Source organism: Dermacentor albipictus, chromosome 3, assembly GCF_038994185.2.
Source record: "Dermacentor albipictus isolate Rhodes 1998 colony chromosome 3, USDA_Dalb.pri_finalv2, whole genome shotgun sequence".
Classification (NCBI taxonomy): Eukaryota; Metazoa; Arthropoda; class Arachnida; order Ixodida; family Ixodidae; genus Dermacentor; species Dermacentor albipictus.
Window position 1 is genome coordinate 147,038,119 of NC_091823.1, and position 14,420 is coordinate 147,052,538.

General features: G+C 48.8%; 1 protein-coding gene across 4 annotated transcripts in view; it reads right to left on the reverse strand.

The window, feature by feature from the left end:
• The window catches only part of LOC139057616 (NLR family CARD domain-containing protein 3-like), a 132,322-nt gene that overhangs the window by 57,393 nt on the left and 60,509 nt on the right, over positions 1–14,420 (reverse strand). For all 4 annotated transcript variants that reach the window (XR_011512941.1, XM_070536155.1, XM_070536154.1 and 1 more), the window contains one exon: positions 13,502–13,737. Coding sequence is in view for 3 of the 4 variants with exons in the window: in XM_070536155.1 (XP_070392256.1) it covers positions 13,502–13,737 (236 nt within the window). In the remaining variant the exon portion in view is untranslated. The remainder of the gene's footprint in view (positions 1–13,501; positions 13,738–14,420) is intronic.

The window sequence follows — 14,420 nt, forward strand, 5'->3', positions numbered from 1 at the left end:
AGACTAGGAGACTATTTGTCTCCGCCCTGTTTCAAAAGTTTTTGGTGCTGATAATTATCATCATCATCATCATTTTAGTTGGTCGCGTGACCTCTGCCAATCGGCGTGTGGGCGCACTTACACTGAATTTTGTTGCATATTTTGCCGTAATGTAATAGTGTAAATTTACGCGAGGTCCTATTTCCGCAGGCTCTGTATTGTTGTGGTAGCTTGTGATGCCACGTGATATAAATTTTGGTAAGGTCCAGTAGGATCCGTACATCGACGTACCGATAGTTCAACAAAACAAAAGTTCAAAAACCGGTTACCTCTCAGTATTCTGGATGCTTCTGCATGCATTGAGGAAGACATTAAGCTACGCCGACGACAAAGGCGCTCTTTGTCCAGCCAGTTTCGATTTCAAGGAGCCTGCCAAGGGGAACTAATTGTTCGCGAAGCTCCCACATAAAATCCACTATTCAAAATTTGATCATTGGGATAGGTAGTGTCGAGCACGGGCACCAAAGTACTCATTTTCTGTAGCCACCTATTGCTGATAATTAGAAAGTTAATTAGCGTAACTTTGCTAATTACGCACGTAAGTGCGGCAATTGTTCTGTATATAGAGGCCGCCAATCTGTACACTCGTATGGTAAACATTACCGCGATTTATATTTTGCAATTTTAAAAATTTGGTGCAGCAAAAAAAAAGTACCCTGTACGCTGCCCAGTGGGATGAACCTCTTCTCTCCTTGGTAGTACAATGTTCAAGCTTTACACTGCATCACCTACACTCAATCTTTTTCAGGTCTTCCATTGCAGTTATAGCGCACATTGCAATATCCGCAGTGATTAAAATAAGTTGAACCTATCCGGAGATTGTGCATATGGCGCTGCAGCGGCTCAATACAGCATTATTTTGCATTAATAATGCATTAGTACATTATCTTGCAGTGGCCTTTATTCTGCACTTGAACGTACAACTGCCTGTGCAACAATTTTTTTAATAATTGGTTGAAGCTCTGGCCAGCTTAATTACGCCATTTCATGTTGTAGCCTAAACTAAGGAACTAAGAAACTAATTAACTAAGGAACCTAAACTAATGGTTATTGTTTCGTGTAAATTGTATGTCGCCTGTTTAACTCGGTCCAGTTGTTGGCATTACGCAATGGAATTTGAACATTATTTCATCAATAAAAGAATTACTGTGTAGTTGTCAATAAAAATTTTATTGAACAACCATGGTGCTGGCTCAATGAATGTTGTAATTTTGTGGAGTTTCTATGGAATCAATGATAGTACAACAGATCAACAATGGAAATTCAAGAACCATTTTTGTAAGGGTTGTGACTTGTGGCCATCCGCTTGCGTCCGTTGTTGCTAAATATCTTAGCAATATATATATATATATATATATATATATATATATATATATATATATATATATATATATATATATATATATATATATATATAGTGTAGCAGGAAACCATGCTGAACTAAGACTTTGGTTTTATAAGTCGTGAGGTCAAATCCCCCACTTAGTGCATAGTGGGGGATTTGTTAACACGTTATCCGTTATCCGTTATCCGATCCGTTAACACGTGGTGTTTCCATTATTCGTCGCGCAATCACGGCGGTGCGTCGTGCCCATCGGGCGGCCTGGCTGAACAAGCCTCAGATATCGGAACAACGGCCTCCAAGCGCCCTTTGTACTAGCGAGTTAAGCCATATTATCATCATAATTTCAGTGCCGTGCCTCAGAGCGTTTTGGCATCATGCAAGCTACGATTCACGTCATGCCGAAGCTCGTATCACAAATACCGGGTGCTCAGCATAGCAGAAAATTTTGACGTTGTTTGTGCTATCGAAGTGGTACGAGGAAGTCGGCATCAGAATGTGAGAGGAATCTACCGTTGACTACGGCGTGCGGCGTTTCGGAGGCGAAGTTTCTACTAGGTTTGACTTCTCGCTCAACGTTTCCTCTGTTGTTGTCGAAGTGTCGCCTAACGACAGTGATGAGCACGACACAGAAAGCGACATACACGGGCGATTCAGGCCCGACAGCGGCAGAAGCTGCTTGTTACGCCAGCCTCATGAACGCAATCGACGCCACCAGAAAGCACGCCGCAAGAAAAAAGGTGCCCCGCGACTTGTGCAGTGCTACCGCCCCCGTGCACGGAGGATATGTAACGCCAAGAAGGAATATGACATGTGCGTGTTTGCCGAGGCGGCTGGCTGAAAATATTCTTCGCAGCTCTAGCAAGTTTGAGGCCACTGTCGTTGCTGCTTGGCCACCGCGGCATTAAACGAAAATAAACTTTTGTCGCGTGACGTGAATAAATACTGCACGTTTTTGCCCTTTCACTGCTGTCTTCCCGAGTTCCGGCCAACTTTGGTTTAACAAGGTTGCGCTGCATATATATATATATATATATTGAAATGGGGTTTATTGCAGCTCGTTCGAGGGATCGCAGGCAGCTCTAGATCACGAGTCCTAGCGCTTCGCATGAACAGCCCGAGCTCGGGTCTCGCGCCGCAGCGGTGGCAGTCCGCACTGTGCAACATGCATATTATCCACTACAACTTCCCCGTGGCGAAGAGGAGCCATCCTGGCGACCTAAGGTGATGACATGATAAGGGGGTCGTGGTACAGCTTCAGGCGGCTGACGTGAACGGTCTCGTGACCACGGCGGCATTTGTCCGAAGATGGCGTCACCGGTTCGACCACATAATTCACAGGCAAAGTACACGCGACGATCCGGTACGGACCTTGATATTTCGGAGCAAGCTTTGGGCTAAGGCCTGGAGCTTGGAAGGGCAGCCGAAGCCAGACGTGAGAGTCCACGGCCAAGGACTGTGTGGGCTGATCGTTGTCGTGGCGATGTTTGTGGATTCCTTGGGTATCCGACGTGAACGAGCGAGCCAGTTGGCGGCACTCTTCAGCATGGCGAGCAACTTCGGAAAGAGGGGTGAATTCAGAGGCATCCGGGTGATATGGTATAACGGTGTCGAGGGTAGTGGATGGTTCACGTCCATAAAGAAGGAAAAATGGTGAGAAGCCTGTGGTAGCCTGAACGGCGGTATTGTATGCGTACGTCACAAAAGGGAGGACATCGTCCCGATTGGAATGACCAGACGCAACATACATGGTGAGCATGCCCCCAAGAGTGTGGTTGAATCGTTCCGTTAGACCGTTAGTCTGTGGGTGATACGCCGTAGTGGTGCGGTGAATAGTGCGGCACGCGGCGTGTAGCTCATTAATAACTGCGTACAAGAAGACACGGCCTCGGTCACTGAGCAGTTCTCGCGGTGCGCCGTGCCGTAGGACGAAATGCCGTAAGATTAACGCGGCGACGTCGTGAGTAGCAGCCGAAGCAAGTGCAGCAGCTTCAGCATATCTTGTCAGGTGGTCTACTGCGACAATTATCCAACGATTTCCGTTAGCACTGCATGGAAGAGGCCCATAAAGGTCAATGCCAACCCGATCAAAAGGACGTGCAGGACACGGTAACGGTTGCAGAGGGCCTGTCGTATGAGATGTATTGCGTCGCTGACAGGCTGCACATGACCGAATGTATTTGCGGACATAAGAATACATGCCACGCCAGTAGCACCACTGGCGGAGCCACTCGTATATATAGGTTTTCAGGACGCCAGCATGAGCTTGATGTGCGTCTGCATGGAAAAACGTGCATACGTCGCAACGCAAATGGCGAGGGGTGACTAGCAGCCACTTGCGACAGTCTTGCTGATAGTTTCCGCGGTACAAGATGGCGTGCCGTATTACGAAGTGGGTGGCTTGGCGACGAAGGGCTCGAGGGCATGTGGGCGTTGAAGAACTGCTAAGAATGTCAATGAGAGACACAATCCACGGATCTTTTCTCTATTCAGACGGCATGTCAGTAACAGCAAGCGTAGTAACCGAGCACTCTATGGATGAAGGTGGCATTTCGTCGGATCGCATGGGCGAACGGTAGAGCGCACCTGCATCAGAATGTTGGTGCCCGAATCGGTATTGGCCTCGAGCTCCACCACTGGAAAAGCTGGCGCCACCGTCGGCGTGACGTGCTAGGAGGGATCACGTGGACATAGCGGCCGCGTCGGCTGCTTCGGGAGCGCCGAAGCGAGCTGAAAACGAGAGTTTAAATTCCCTCGTACGCTGCGGTCCTCATTTAGTGGCGAAATTTTCCCGCTACGAGTGTCTCCTTTACAACGCTTAAATGCACTACAATAGGTAGTGGCTGCCTTTGAAGGCGCGCAACATGGTAGGCTACTGCTCGGTGCGACAATGCCGGATGTACGGAACGTAGCCTGCAGTCAGCCTTATTCACACGTAGCCGCAGGACAAGCTGCGTGAAGTTTGGCTCGCGAAACATAAAACCGGCAAACATCGGCTACAACTCGGGTATGCAGCAAGCACAGACGCGAGGAAGATTTCTGCTACGGCGCCCGGTCCGCAATGCTCTGAAAACGCGCAGAGACGCTCGCCCGAGTCCGCTGCCCGACTAATGTCATGACAATTTGGTCTATGAACTTTTCGATGCTATAGATACTGGCAAGTTCACTGGAGTGGAAAGGGAGTGGTAAGAAGCACATTAAAGAAAGCATGGCATATGGTCATGTTTGTGTTATGGATTAATGCATGCACTGGATTACAAAAAAGGAGCAGCGGGAAATTGCACGCTGAGAACACCGATAAACATACGGTGCGACGCAACTCGAGAAATAATATAGAAAGCTCAAAGAATTTAAAAAAAAAAGATTGAATCGTCGCGATGGCACATCACAGTCCCCATAGGCGTCGAAGTCTCTGCAATAAAGTATATTTTGAACAGCTTATTTATTGAACAGCTTATTTGAACAGCTTATTTTTGAACAATGGTTGCTTGTATACTGTCAAATGCTCATATTCTGCGGCCTACAGCTCATGGCACGGTGCGAAAACGCGCGCGCGGAGAAAGCGAAACAGTGCGCGGACAAGCATCCAGACGCGCCGGTCGCTGGGAATCTGCGTGATCGCTGCATTGAGGCTTCGTTCTATTACGCTCCATTTAGTTATACAAACACTACAAGAACATATTTCACATAGCTTGCTCTCAGCGTTTACCTACCTTTCACGCAAGAAGCCGCTTCGGGAGACTCCATCGCGGCGACTGCGCGCAGTGGCGTTCATTGTACGTACTCGGTAAAGAGATAGCGTCTGTAAACGATTGTGTGCTTTCATTTTGCCCAAGATTAATATTTCGACAGTAAAAAACTTCTCTCGTTTCGAAAGTACTTACAGAAATGTCCGGGAGAGCTCGCGCGTGGTGTTTTCAGTGAGCGCTGACAGCAAAACCTATGAGGAGCGCCCCGCATGATCCCTCATACTACGCCAGCGAGGCGCTTTCGCTAGATGGCGACTCCGTAACTCCTCGCCGCCAATATGACGCGAATGTCAAATTCTTGGAGCCGAAGAGCCCAACGTCCAAAGCGCCCCGACGGGTCTTTCAGTGACTCAAGCCAGCAGAGCGCGTGGTGGTCTGTCACAACGTCGAATGGACGGCCATACAAGTAAGGGCGAAATTGGTTTAAGGCCCAAACTATAGCCAAACATTCTTTTTCCGTGACAGAATAATTGGATTTTGCCTTCGTGAGAGCATGCCTCGCATATGCAACCACATATTCTGGAAAGCCACGCTTCCGTTGTGCAAGGACGGCTACAAGACCAACGCCGCTGGCGTTGGTATGAACTTCAGTCGGTGCACTGGGGTCGTAGTGGCGTAGAACAGGCGGTGAGGTAAGCCGACGAGGCAAAGTCGTGAAGGCTTGGTCACATGCCAGAGTCCAGTCGCAAAGGTCACCAGGGCCAGCCAGGAGCTTCGTCAGGGGAGCGATGATGCAGGCAAAATTGCGTGCAAAGCGTCGAAAATAAGAGCAAAAACCGATAAAACTTCGGACCTCTTTCACTGTAGTCAGCCGCGGAAATTCTGCGACAGCACGAAGTTTGTCATGGTCGGGATGGACGCCGTCTTTGGACACGACATGGCCAAGTATGGTCAGCTGGCGGGCTCCGAAGCGGCACTTTTTCAAGTTGAGTTGAAGGCCGGCGGTGGTAAGGCAAGTAAGGACTTCGCGTAGACGAGAGAGGTGAGTGGTGAAATCAGGGGAGAAAACTACCACGTGGTCTAAATAACACAAGCACGTCTTCCGTTTGAGGCCTCGTAGAGTATTGTCCATCATCCTTTCGAATGTCGCGGGTGCATTGCAGGGGCCGAATGGCATTACTTTAAACTCATACAGGCCATCAGGCATAATGAAAGCTGTCTTCGAGCGGTCGGATTCATCCACTGGCACTTGCCAATAGCCGGATCGCAAGTACAAAGAAGAAAAGAATTCGGCACCATGAAGACAATCCAGGGCGTCATCTATGCGCTGTAAAGGATAGACATCTTTTCGTGTAATCTTGTTGAGGCGACGATAGCCCACACAGAAACGAATCGAGCCATCTTTTTTCTTAATGAGTACTAAAGGAGACGACCAAGGGCTGCAGGATGGCTTGATAACACCACGTTCAAGGATGTGTTCAACTTGCTCGGCGATGACACGATGCTCGGTGGATGACACGCGGTGCGGACGCTGGCATAATGGTGCGTGATGTCCCGTATCAATGTGGTGAGAGACGGTACTTGTGCGGCCTAATGATGCTTGGTTGCAGTAAAAAGAGGCGTGAAAATCATTTAAAAGAGTAATAAGCCGCTCGCGTTGTGTCGGCTCGAGGTCATCGGCAATAGAGCCACAAAAAACATCCAGTGATACTCGGTTAGATGGCACATGGGGTGCCAGTGCTGTACGTTGGCAGTATCCACGTAGTCGGGAGCAGGGAAATGCACAATAAGGTCAGCGTCCACAGGCTGGATGGTACCAATAGTCTCGCCACAGTGCAAAGCCAAAGTGTACGAATTTGGGTTAGAAATCAGTATTTCTGCAGCCCCATGGTGAACCATGAGGAGGGCGTATGGCAACAATATAGGCTGGCGGTGAATGAAGACGGCAGCAGGTGAAAACATGACCGTCGCTTCGGCAAGCGATGCGGATGAAAGAGGGACGAATACCGCGCTGTGAGGGGGAAGGTCAGTATCTGAAGCTACACAGATCCTGGTAACATCATGAACTTGAAAGTCGTGAGATGGCAAATCGCACAGAACGGAGAACTGAACCTCAGCACGTGCGCAGTCAAAGACGGCGTGATGGCGCCACAGAAAATCCCAACCGAGAATCACATTGTGGGAGCAACAAGTTAACACAAAGAAATCAGTCGAATACAATATGTCTCGAATCAGCACCCTGGCAGTGCACATAGCGACTGGCTCAACTTGTTGTGCACTGGCTGTTCTAAGCAATAGTACCGCAGGCATCATGGTCACTTACCGTAATTCACGGCAAAGTTCTCACTAATCACGGATACAGCAGCACCGGTATCGACGAGCGCAAGACATTTGATGCCATCAACGGACACTTCAATAACGTTAGCGGGGGAAAAACGAGGACTTTGATTTTCCGACGATGACGCAGTTCGTGCCTCAGGAACTGCGGAAATCAGTTTTTCACCCCAGTAGTACTGGCACTGGGGCTACGACGCATGGGTGAGAGTGGGCGCCGACGAGGGGAAGGCGAGCGACGAGTACTGTAGAGCTGTGACTGCGGTGCTGGTACGTAATCAGAGCGTAGACATCCAGTGGTGGTCGCTGAGGCATACGGAATGGTCGGAAGCCGGACTGGGTGGTCGCGCGGTGCCCACGAAGGCCGGCAAGCGCCGGCGGCAGAAGCGCGCTACATTTCCCGGCGTGCCGCAGGCATAGCATATTGGGCGGTTGTCAGCAGTGCGCCAAGGATTTGTACCTTGCTGCTGTGCGCTGAAAAAGGGAGCCACCAGCTGGCGAGGCGAAGGCGGATGAGAGAACACCGGCTGGAGAGGCGCTGAAGGCGCAGGAGAGAATCCTGGCAGACGAGGCCCCCGTGCAGCGGCTTCAGCAGACGTCAGAGGTGCGGCCACGGGAGCCGGCTGACACGGAGGTGGGAGAGCTTCGGTCACATGCTCTTGAATTACCTGTCGGATCGCTGGAGCCAAATATTGCGAAGGCTTCTCCGTGGTCGGCAAAATCGAGAGCTGTCGCGCGACCTCCTCGCGCACAAATTCTTATATTTGCGTCAGCAAAGTTGTGTGGCTGTCGCCAATAACCAATGCTGCTTACGAATCTTCCATAGGGGGTGGGCACCGAGCTGAGATGCGTTGTTTTCGTAGCTCGTCAAAACTTTGGCACAAATCGATAACTTCGGCCACGGTACGCGGATGCTTCGCTTACAACATTTGAAATGCGTCCTAATCAATGCCTTTCATAATGTGTTTTATCTTGGACGTCATTGTCCTGTGTAACCGCGTGAATCCGCCGTTGACGGATTCACGCGGTAACACAGGTCAATGACGTCTTCGATGAAACTTGTGGACGTTTCACCGTGATGTTGCGCGCGCCCCCGTCAGCGTTGCTCTGCGTGAAGCTTGCGCACAGTGGGGCACCCGAACACTTCTGTGAAACTTGTCTTGAATCTCCTCCACGTTGTGAAATCGTGTTCGTGGTTTCGGAACCAGAGGTTCGCGACGCCGGTTAAGTAAAACAGCACATTGTGCAACTTGGGGACGTCGTCCCACTTGTTATGCTGGCTCACCCATTCGTAAGATGACAACCAATCCTCCACGTCATGATCATTGGTGCCGCTAAAGATGGCAGGACCACGCTGGCGCAATGCACCGGAAACTACGACCGTCGGAGGCTGTGGTGCATCTTCCTGGGTGGTTTCGTCAGGCATGGTCGCAGCAGTAGGTAGCGTCCGGCTTCGGATTTCCAGTTTTCAAGGTTATACCCCGCAGCTCCAACAAATGAAATGGGGTTTATTGCAGCTCGTTCGAGGGATCGCAGGCAGCTCTAGATCACGAGTCCTAGCGCTTCGCATGAACAGCCCGAGCTCGGGTCTCGCGCCGCAGCGGTGGCTGTTGATCTCAGCAACTGTGCCACATGCACATTACGCACTGCAATAATGCAGTGCGTAAAGACCTCGTCGCAATATATATATATATATATATATATATATATATATATATATATATATATATATATATATATATATATATATATATATATATATATATATATATATATATATATATATATATATTGCGACGAGGTCTATTGTCGTTCACAACGTTCTGGAACGCTAGGTAAATCAAGACACTGCAAGGGCTGTCCGTAGCACGGGGCTCACTCGCGATCACGGCACGGCCCTTCGTCTTCCTACAAGGTAGTCAAGTAACGATGCAAGGGTTGGGTCCTCGCGCTGCTCTGTGCGCACGTCAGTGGTAGTGAATGGAGACAGGGTGGACGAGGAAGCTGACAAAGACGCCAAATCAGGCGTCAGTGGGGAGCGAGAGAGCGCATCAGCGTCGGAGTGCTTGCGACCGGAGCGGTACATGACGTGGATATCGTACTCTTGCAAGCGAATCGCCCAATGTTCTTACCGTCCAGACGGGTCTTTGAGGGAAGAAAGCCAACAAAGGGCATGGTGGTCAGTAACAACGGCGAAAGAACGGCCGTAAAGATACGGGCGAAACTTGTTTAGTGCCCAGATGATCGCTAGACACTCTTTCTGTGAAGGAGTAATTTATTTCTGCTTTCTTTAGAGTACGGCTCGCTTAAGCGACGACGTATTCATCATAGCCAGCTTTCCGTTGCGCTAAGACCGCGCCAAAATCAACTGTGCAGGCGTCAGTATGGATTACCGTGGGAGCGTCAGGGTCGTAGTGGCGAAGTATCGGTGGTGAGGTCAACAAGTGGTGCAACTGCTGAAACGCTGCATCACATTCAGGTGACCACGCTGATATGCCGTTACTGGCGAAAAGTAAACTTGTCAAAGGCGCCATGATGGGTGCGAAATTGCGTACGAAGCGATGAAAATAGGAACATAAGCAAATAAAACTTCTGAGGGTTTTGATAAACGTGGGCGTCGGGAAGTCTGCAATGGCGTGGAGCTTGTTTGGGTACGGGAGGACGTCATCTTTTGAGATAACGTGACCCAATATGGTTAGCTTTCTTGCAGCAAAACGGCACTTATTGAGGTCAAGCTGTAGGCCGGCAGATTTGAGACAGGTCAGAACGTCATGCAGGCGAGCGAAGTGTGTCGGAAAATCGGTTGAGAAGACGATGTCGTCTAGGTAACATAAACAGGTCTTCCATTTGTGGCCACGAAGGATGGTGCAGATTATACGCTCAAACGTAGCAGGCGCGTTGCGCAACCCGAAGGGCACGATGTTAAACTTGTAGAGGCCATCGGGTGTAACGAATGCGGTTTTCGGACGTTCAGGCTCGGCCATTGGAACTTGACAGTACCCGGAGTGGAGATCCAAGGAACTGAAGTATTCTGCGCCTTGTAAACAGTCTAGAGCGTCATCGATTCGAGGCAGAGGATAAAAGTCTTTCCTCGTTATCCCTTTTAGGCGTCTGTACTCGACACAAAAGCGAATTGAGCCATCATTTTTCTTAGCAATAGGGCAGGTGAAGACCAAGGATTTAGAGAGCTACGGATGGCTTCACGTTTGAACATGTCGTCCACTTGCTCTGTGATGATTAGGCGCTCTTCGGTGCAGACATGATACGGGTGCTGTCGCAAGGGCGAGTGGGAAGCGGGGTCTATGGAGTGAGAAACAATGGTGGCACGCCCCAGCGATGTCTGATGACAGTCGAAAGAAGAGACAAACTTGTGAAGGAGAGCGAGAAGTTGGCGGCGATGAGATGGGGAAAGAGCAGGGTCGATGGCGTTGTGGGACGGTGGGACGAAAAAACTCTGGTGGCGGTCGGGCAACCGGAAAAGAATCCGGATGCATGGGCGATGAAAAGGAAGCTGTCTGCGCAGGTGGCCGTGCAACCACGGCTGCATAACTGAGAGGCAGCGACGTAGGGTGAGTGGTAAAGTTGGTATGCGCTGGCGGAGCACCCATAGGATTGCGTGGCGGGGGGGGGGGGAGGGGGGGCTGTAGGATCTGCAGGAAGCGCTTCAGATATCTGAGTTCAGATGGCTTGCTGCAGCGTTGGAGGCAAAGCTGCCGTAGGCGTGTCACTGTGATGCAGCAGCGAGAGCTGCCTGGCCACCTCTTCACGAATAAACACTTTGATATGCTGCGAGAGGATCGAGTTGGTTATTTCGGCAGAAACCGTGATGCTCGTGATGGAATCGGCGTGCTGAATGTTCTGGCGGGCGATGGAACATTGGCGGCGCAGCTCGTCAAAGCTCTGGCAGAGGTTAGTGAGGACGGATACGCTACTTGGGCTTTTGGCCAGCAACATCTGGAATGCGCTGTCCTCGATGCCCTTGAGGATGTGTTTGATTTTTCATCCTCTGACGTTCGGATTTACCCGCTTGCACAAATCGAGAACATCCTCGATGTAGCTGGGGAATGTCTCTCCAGGCTGCTGTGCGTGCTGGCGTAGACGCTGTACAGCGCGTCGCTTACGCACAGGTGGGCTATCAAACACTTCAGCAAACACAGTCTTAAACGCGGACCAGCGTGTAAAGTCTGATTCGTTGTTGAAGAATCAAACTTTGGCTACGTCGTCTAGGTATAATGGCACGTGGGTCAGCTTAGACTGGTCATCCCATTTGTTATGGGCACTTACACGTTCGTACGATGACAGCCAGTCTTCCACGTCCTGTTCGGTGGTCCCACTGAAAATGGGTGCGTCGCGTTGACAAGCGACGCCGGCCCAGATGACAGTGGCAACCGGTGGTGCAGGCAACGAGGTGGCAGGATCAGGCATAGTGCAAGGCGATCTTGCTGGCAGCTTTCGAGTGCGAAGCTCCAGGACGAGGCGAAGGACCTCAGCAACCTCCACCAAATGCGAATGAGGTTTATTGTCGTTCACAACGTTGCGGAACCCTAGGTAAATCAATGCACTGCAAGGGCTGTCCGTAGCACGAGGCTCCCTCGCGATCACGGCCTGGCCGTTCATCGTCCTCCTCAGACGGCACATACACAGGGGCGCGTCTGCTTCATTACAATATATATATATATATATATATATATATATATATATATATATATATATATATATATATATATATATATATATATACATATATATTTATATATATATATATACATACATATATATTTATATATATATGCATCACCATCACCATCATCATGTATATATATATATATATATATATATATATATATATATATATATATATATATATATATATGTGTGTGTGTGTGTGTGTGTGTGTGTATGTGTATATGCGCGTGCACGTGTGCGCGGGCGTGCATATATAAACAGTACCGGAAAACGCCAAGAGCAAAGAAGAGAAAGAGAATGGTAAGGAGACCGATAGAGTAGTAGGGACTGAGGTGCCTCTTGGCGAATCCACCATAGTGGGCATGCGCCCCGTGTTTGGGAGAAAACATGAACTCCGGAACCTGCCCCCGTGCGTTACACCGGACAATGGACGGCGAAGGCTCAACTCGAAACAGCTCCGCTGCTCAGAACGCGAACTTCCTTGGAGCATTGGTAAATGAATACCTTTCTGTGTTAACAATGCCCAGCCCCAAGTCAGCGACCTCGTTCGACAGAATTAAGAAAAGTGACCTCGTCCTTCTACAACAGTCAAACAAGTCCTGGCAACTATGGAATTTTGTTTGAATAGAGGTGCTCCATAGAGGAAGGATCGGCAAGACAAGGTCATGTACCTTTAGAGTACCGGGTGGATCTGCGGTTAAACGGGCCGTTCAACACCTGTACGTGCTGGAACCAAACTTTTCAGTAACTTCTGCGAGCGGGGTAGTTTTTTTGGAACTAGAACGACAAAGAAGGAGATGGCGCGTTCTCGTACCTCGGACCACGCGCAACAGCAGCTACTTACGGAGTCTCGTTATAGTTTAGGCTTAATAGACCCCTTTTTTGATGCACAGAAAGGCATGATTTTCTGCACAGCCTATGCGTATGTTTTGAACACTGTCACAACGCAAGCCGATAAGGTTCTGGAGAATAACAGTTACCTAATGAATGATGGCACACAGTGTGCTTTGAATGCGGGCCATGAACTTAAGGTTATCAGGAATCTATGGTAACAAGAAAACGAACTGTGCGTTGCCAGTGCTGCTGTTCTGCGCCAACGTCGATGACACGCGAGTATGACACTGGCTTCAATAATATCGCTTCAATGAAACATTCAACTTCAAAGCTTCCGCATAAGTTAAGATTTCTTTCTATCGTAACATGGTAAAAAATGTAGTTCTAATTCGTTTTTTTATGTACAGACTATTTCTAAATTAATATAGCCAACAATAACTGAGCGGTTCATTCATACACTTGCTGCTCGTATTGCTTCAGGCAAACAGCGTACACAAGCTTTTTTACTCTGAGCACCGGAATCCCCCTTGCAGGCTATGCAATCTCGATAACGTAGAGAAGTAATCAAATTACTCACTGTCCAATTGTGATCTTCCAGTTGTTGGTCATCTCCTGACGCGCAGCAGATATCGGCTCAACATCGTCCTCAAGGATAACCGAAAAGTGCAACTCTTTCAGAGACTCACATACTTGAGTGGCTTCGATGATACAACGAATCTCGGCAGCAGAAAAGTCAGATCCCAGAGCGAGGCGCCGGAGTGACTTTGCTTGTCTGAGGCCACCTGCCAAATGGTCAGCGTGCCACCTGATCTTCTGCTTGTCGGAATACAAAATGTTAGACAGAAGAATTAGTTCTTGATTCATCTCTATAAATTATCAGACGTAGTACATTTGTTCTAGGAATGCGAGTAGCTGAGCAAAAGCTGCATGCTGAGGCTCAACTCTACTCTCTTACAACACAAACACGCAGCTGTGAAGTGCATTCCATTTACAGAGTCCACAAAGCCTTGCATGTGTACTTCAAAAAAAAAAAAACTCAGATGACCGATAAAAAATTTTGTAAAGGCATTCTCGCATATAGGCAGAATACATATTTCGGAATATTCATCATGCCGGAAACTATCTGTAACAAACGTTAACCTTCATGAACCCATAGCAAACCTAGAAATCAAGAATGAAAAGTAGCGAAATAAATCCCTCACATATGTTGTAGAAGTTTACATATGTCTTGCGTTTTGAGAAAACGTGTCTTAATTCGGGATGTTCGTGATTTGCATTCGCAAATTACGGATATCTTACAAAGTCTTTATATTTTCTGTCAGCTTTCGCACACATGGTATTTAGAAAGTTTGCGACTTATATTCTTGTGTTCGATGAGCATAAGTAGCAGCTGTTGTGGGTTCTTTCAGCTCCTAACATGTCCGCTTGCATCTGTTGCCTGTGCAGCCAGAATATCACCGATAGGTAACGCTCCTTTTTCATTGCTGTAATTACAT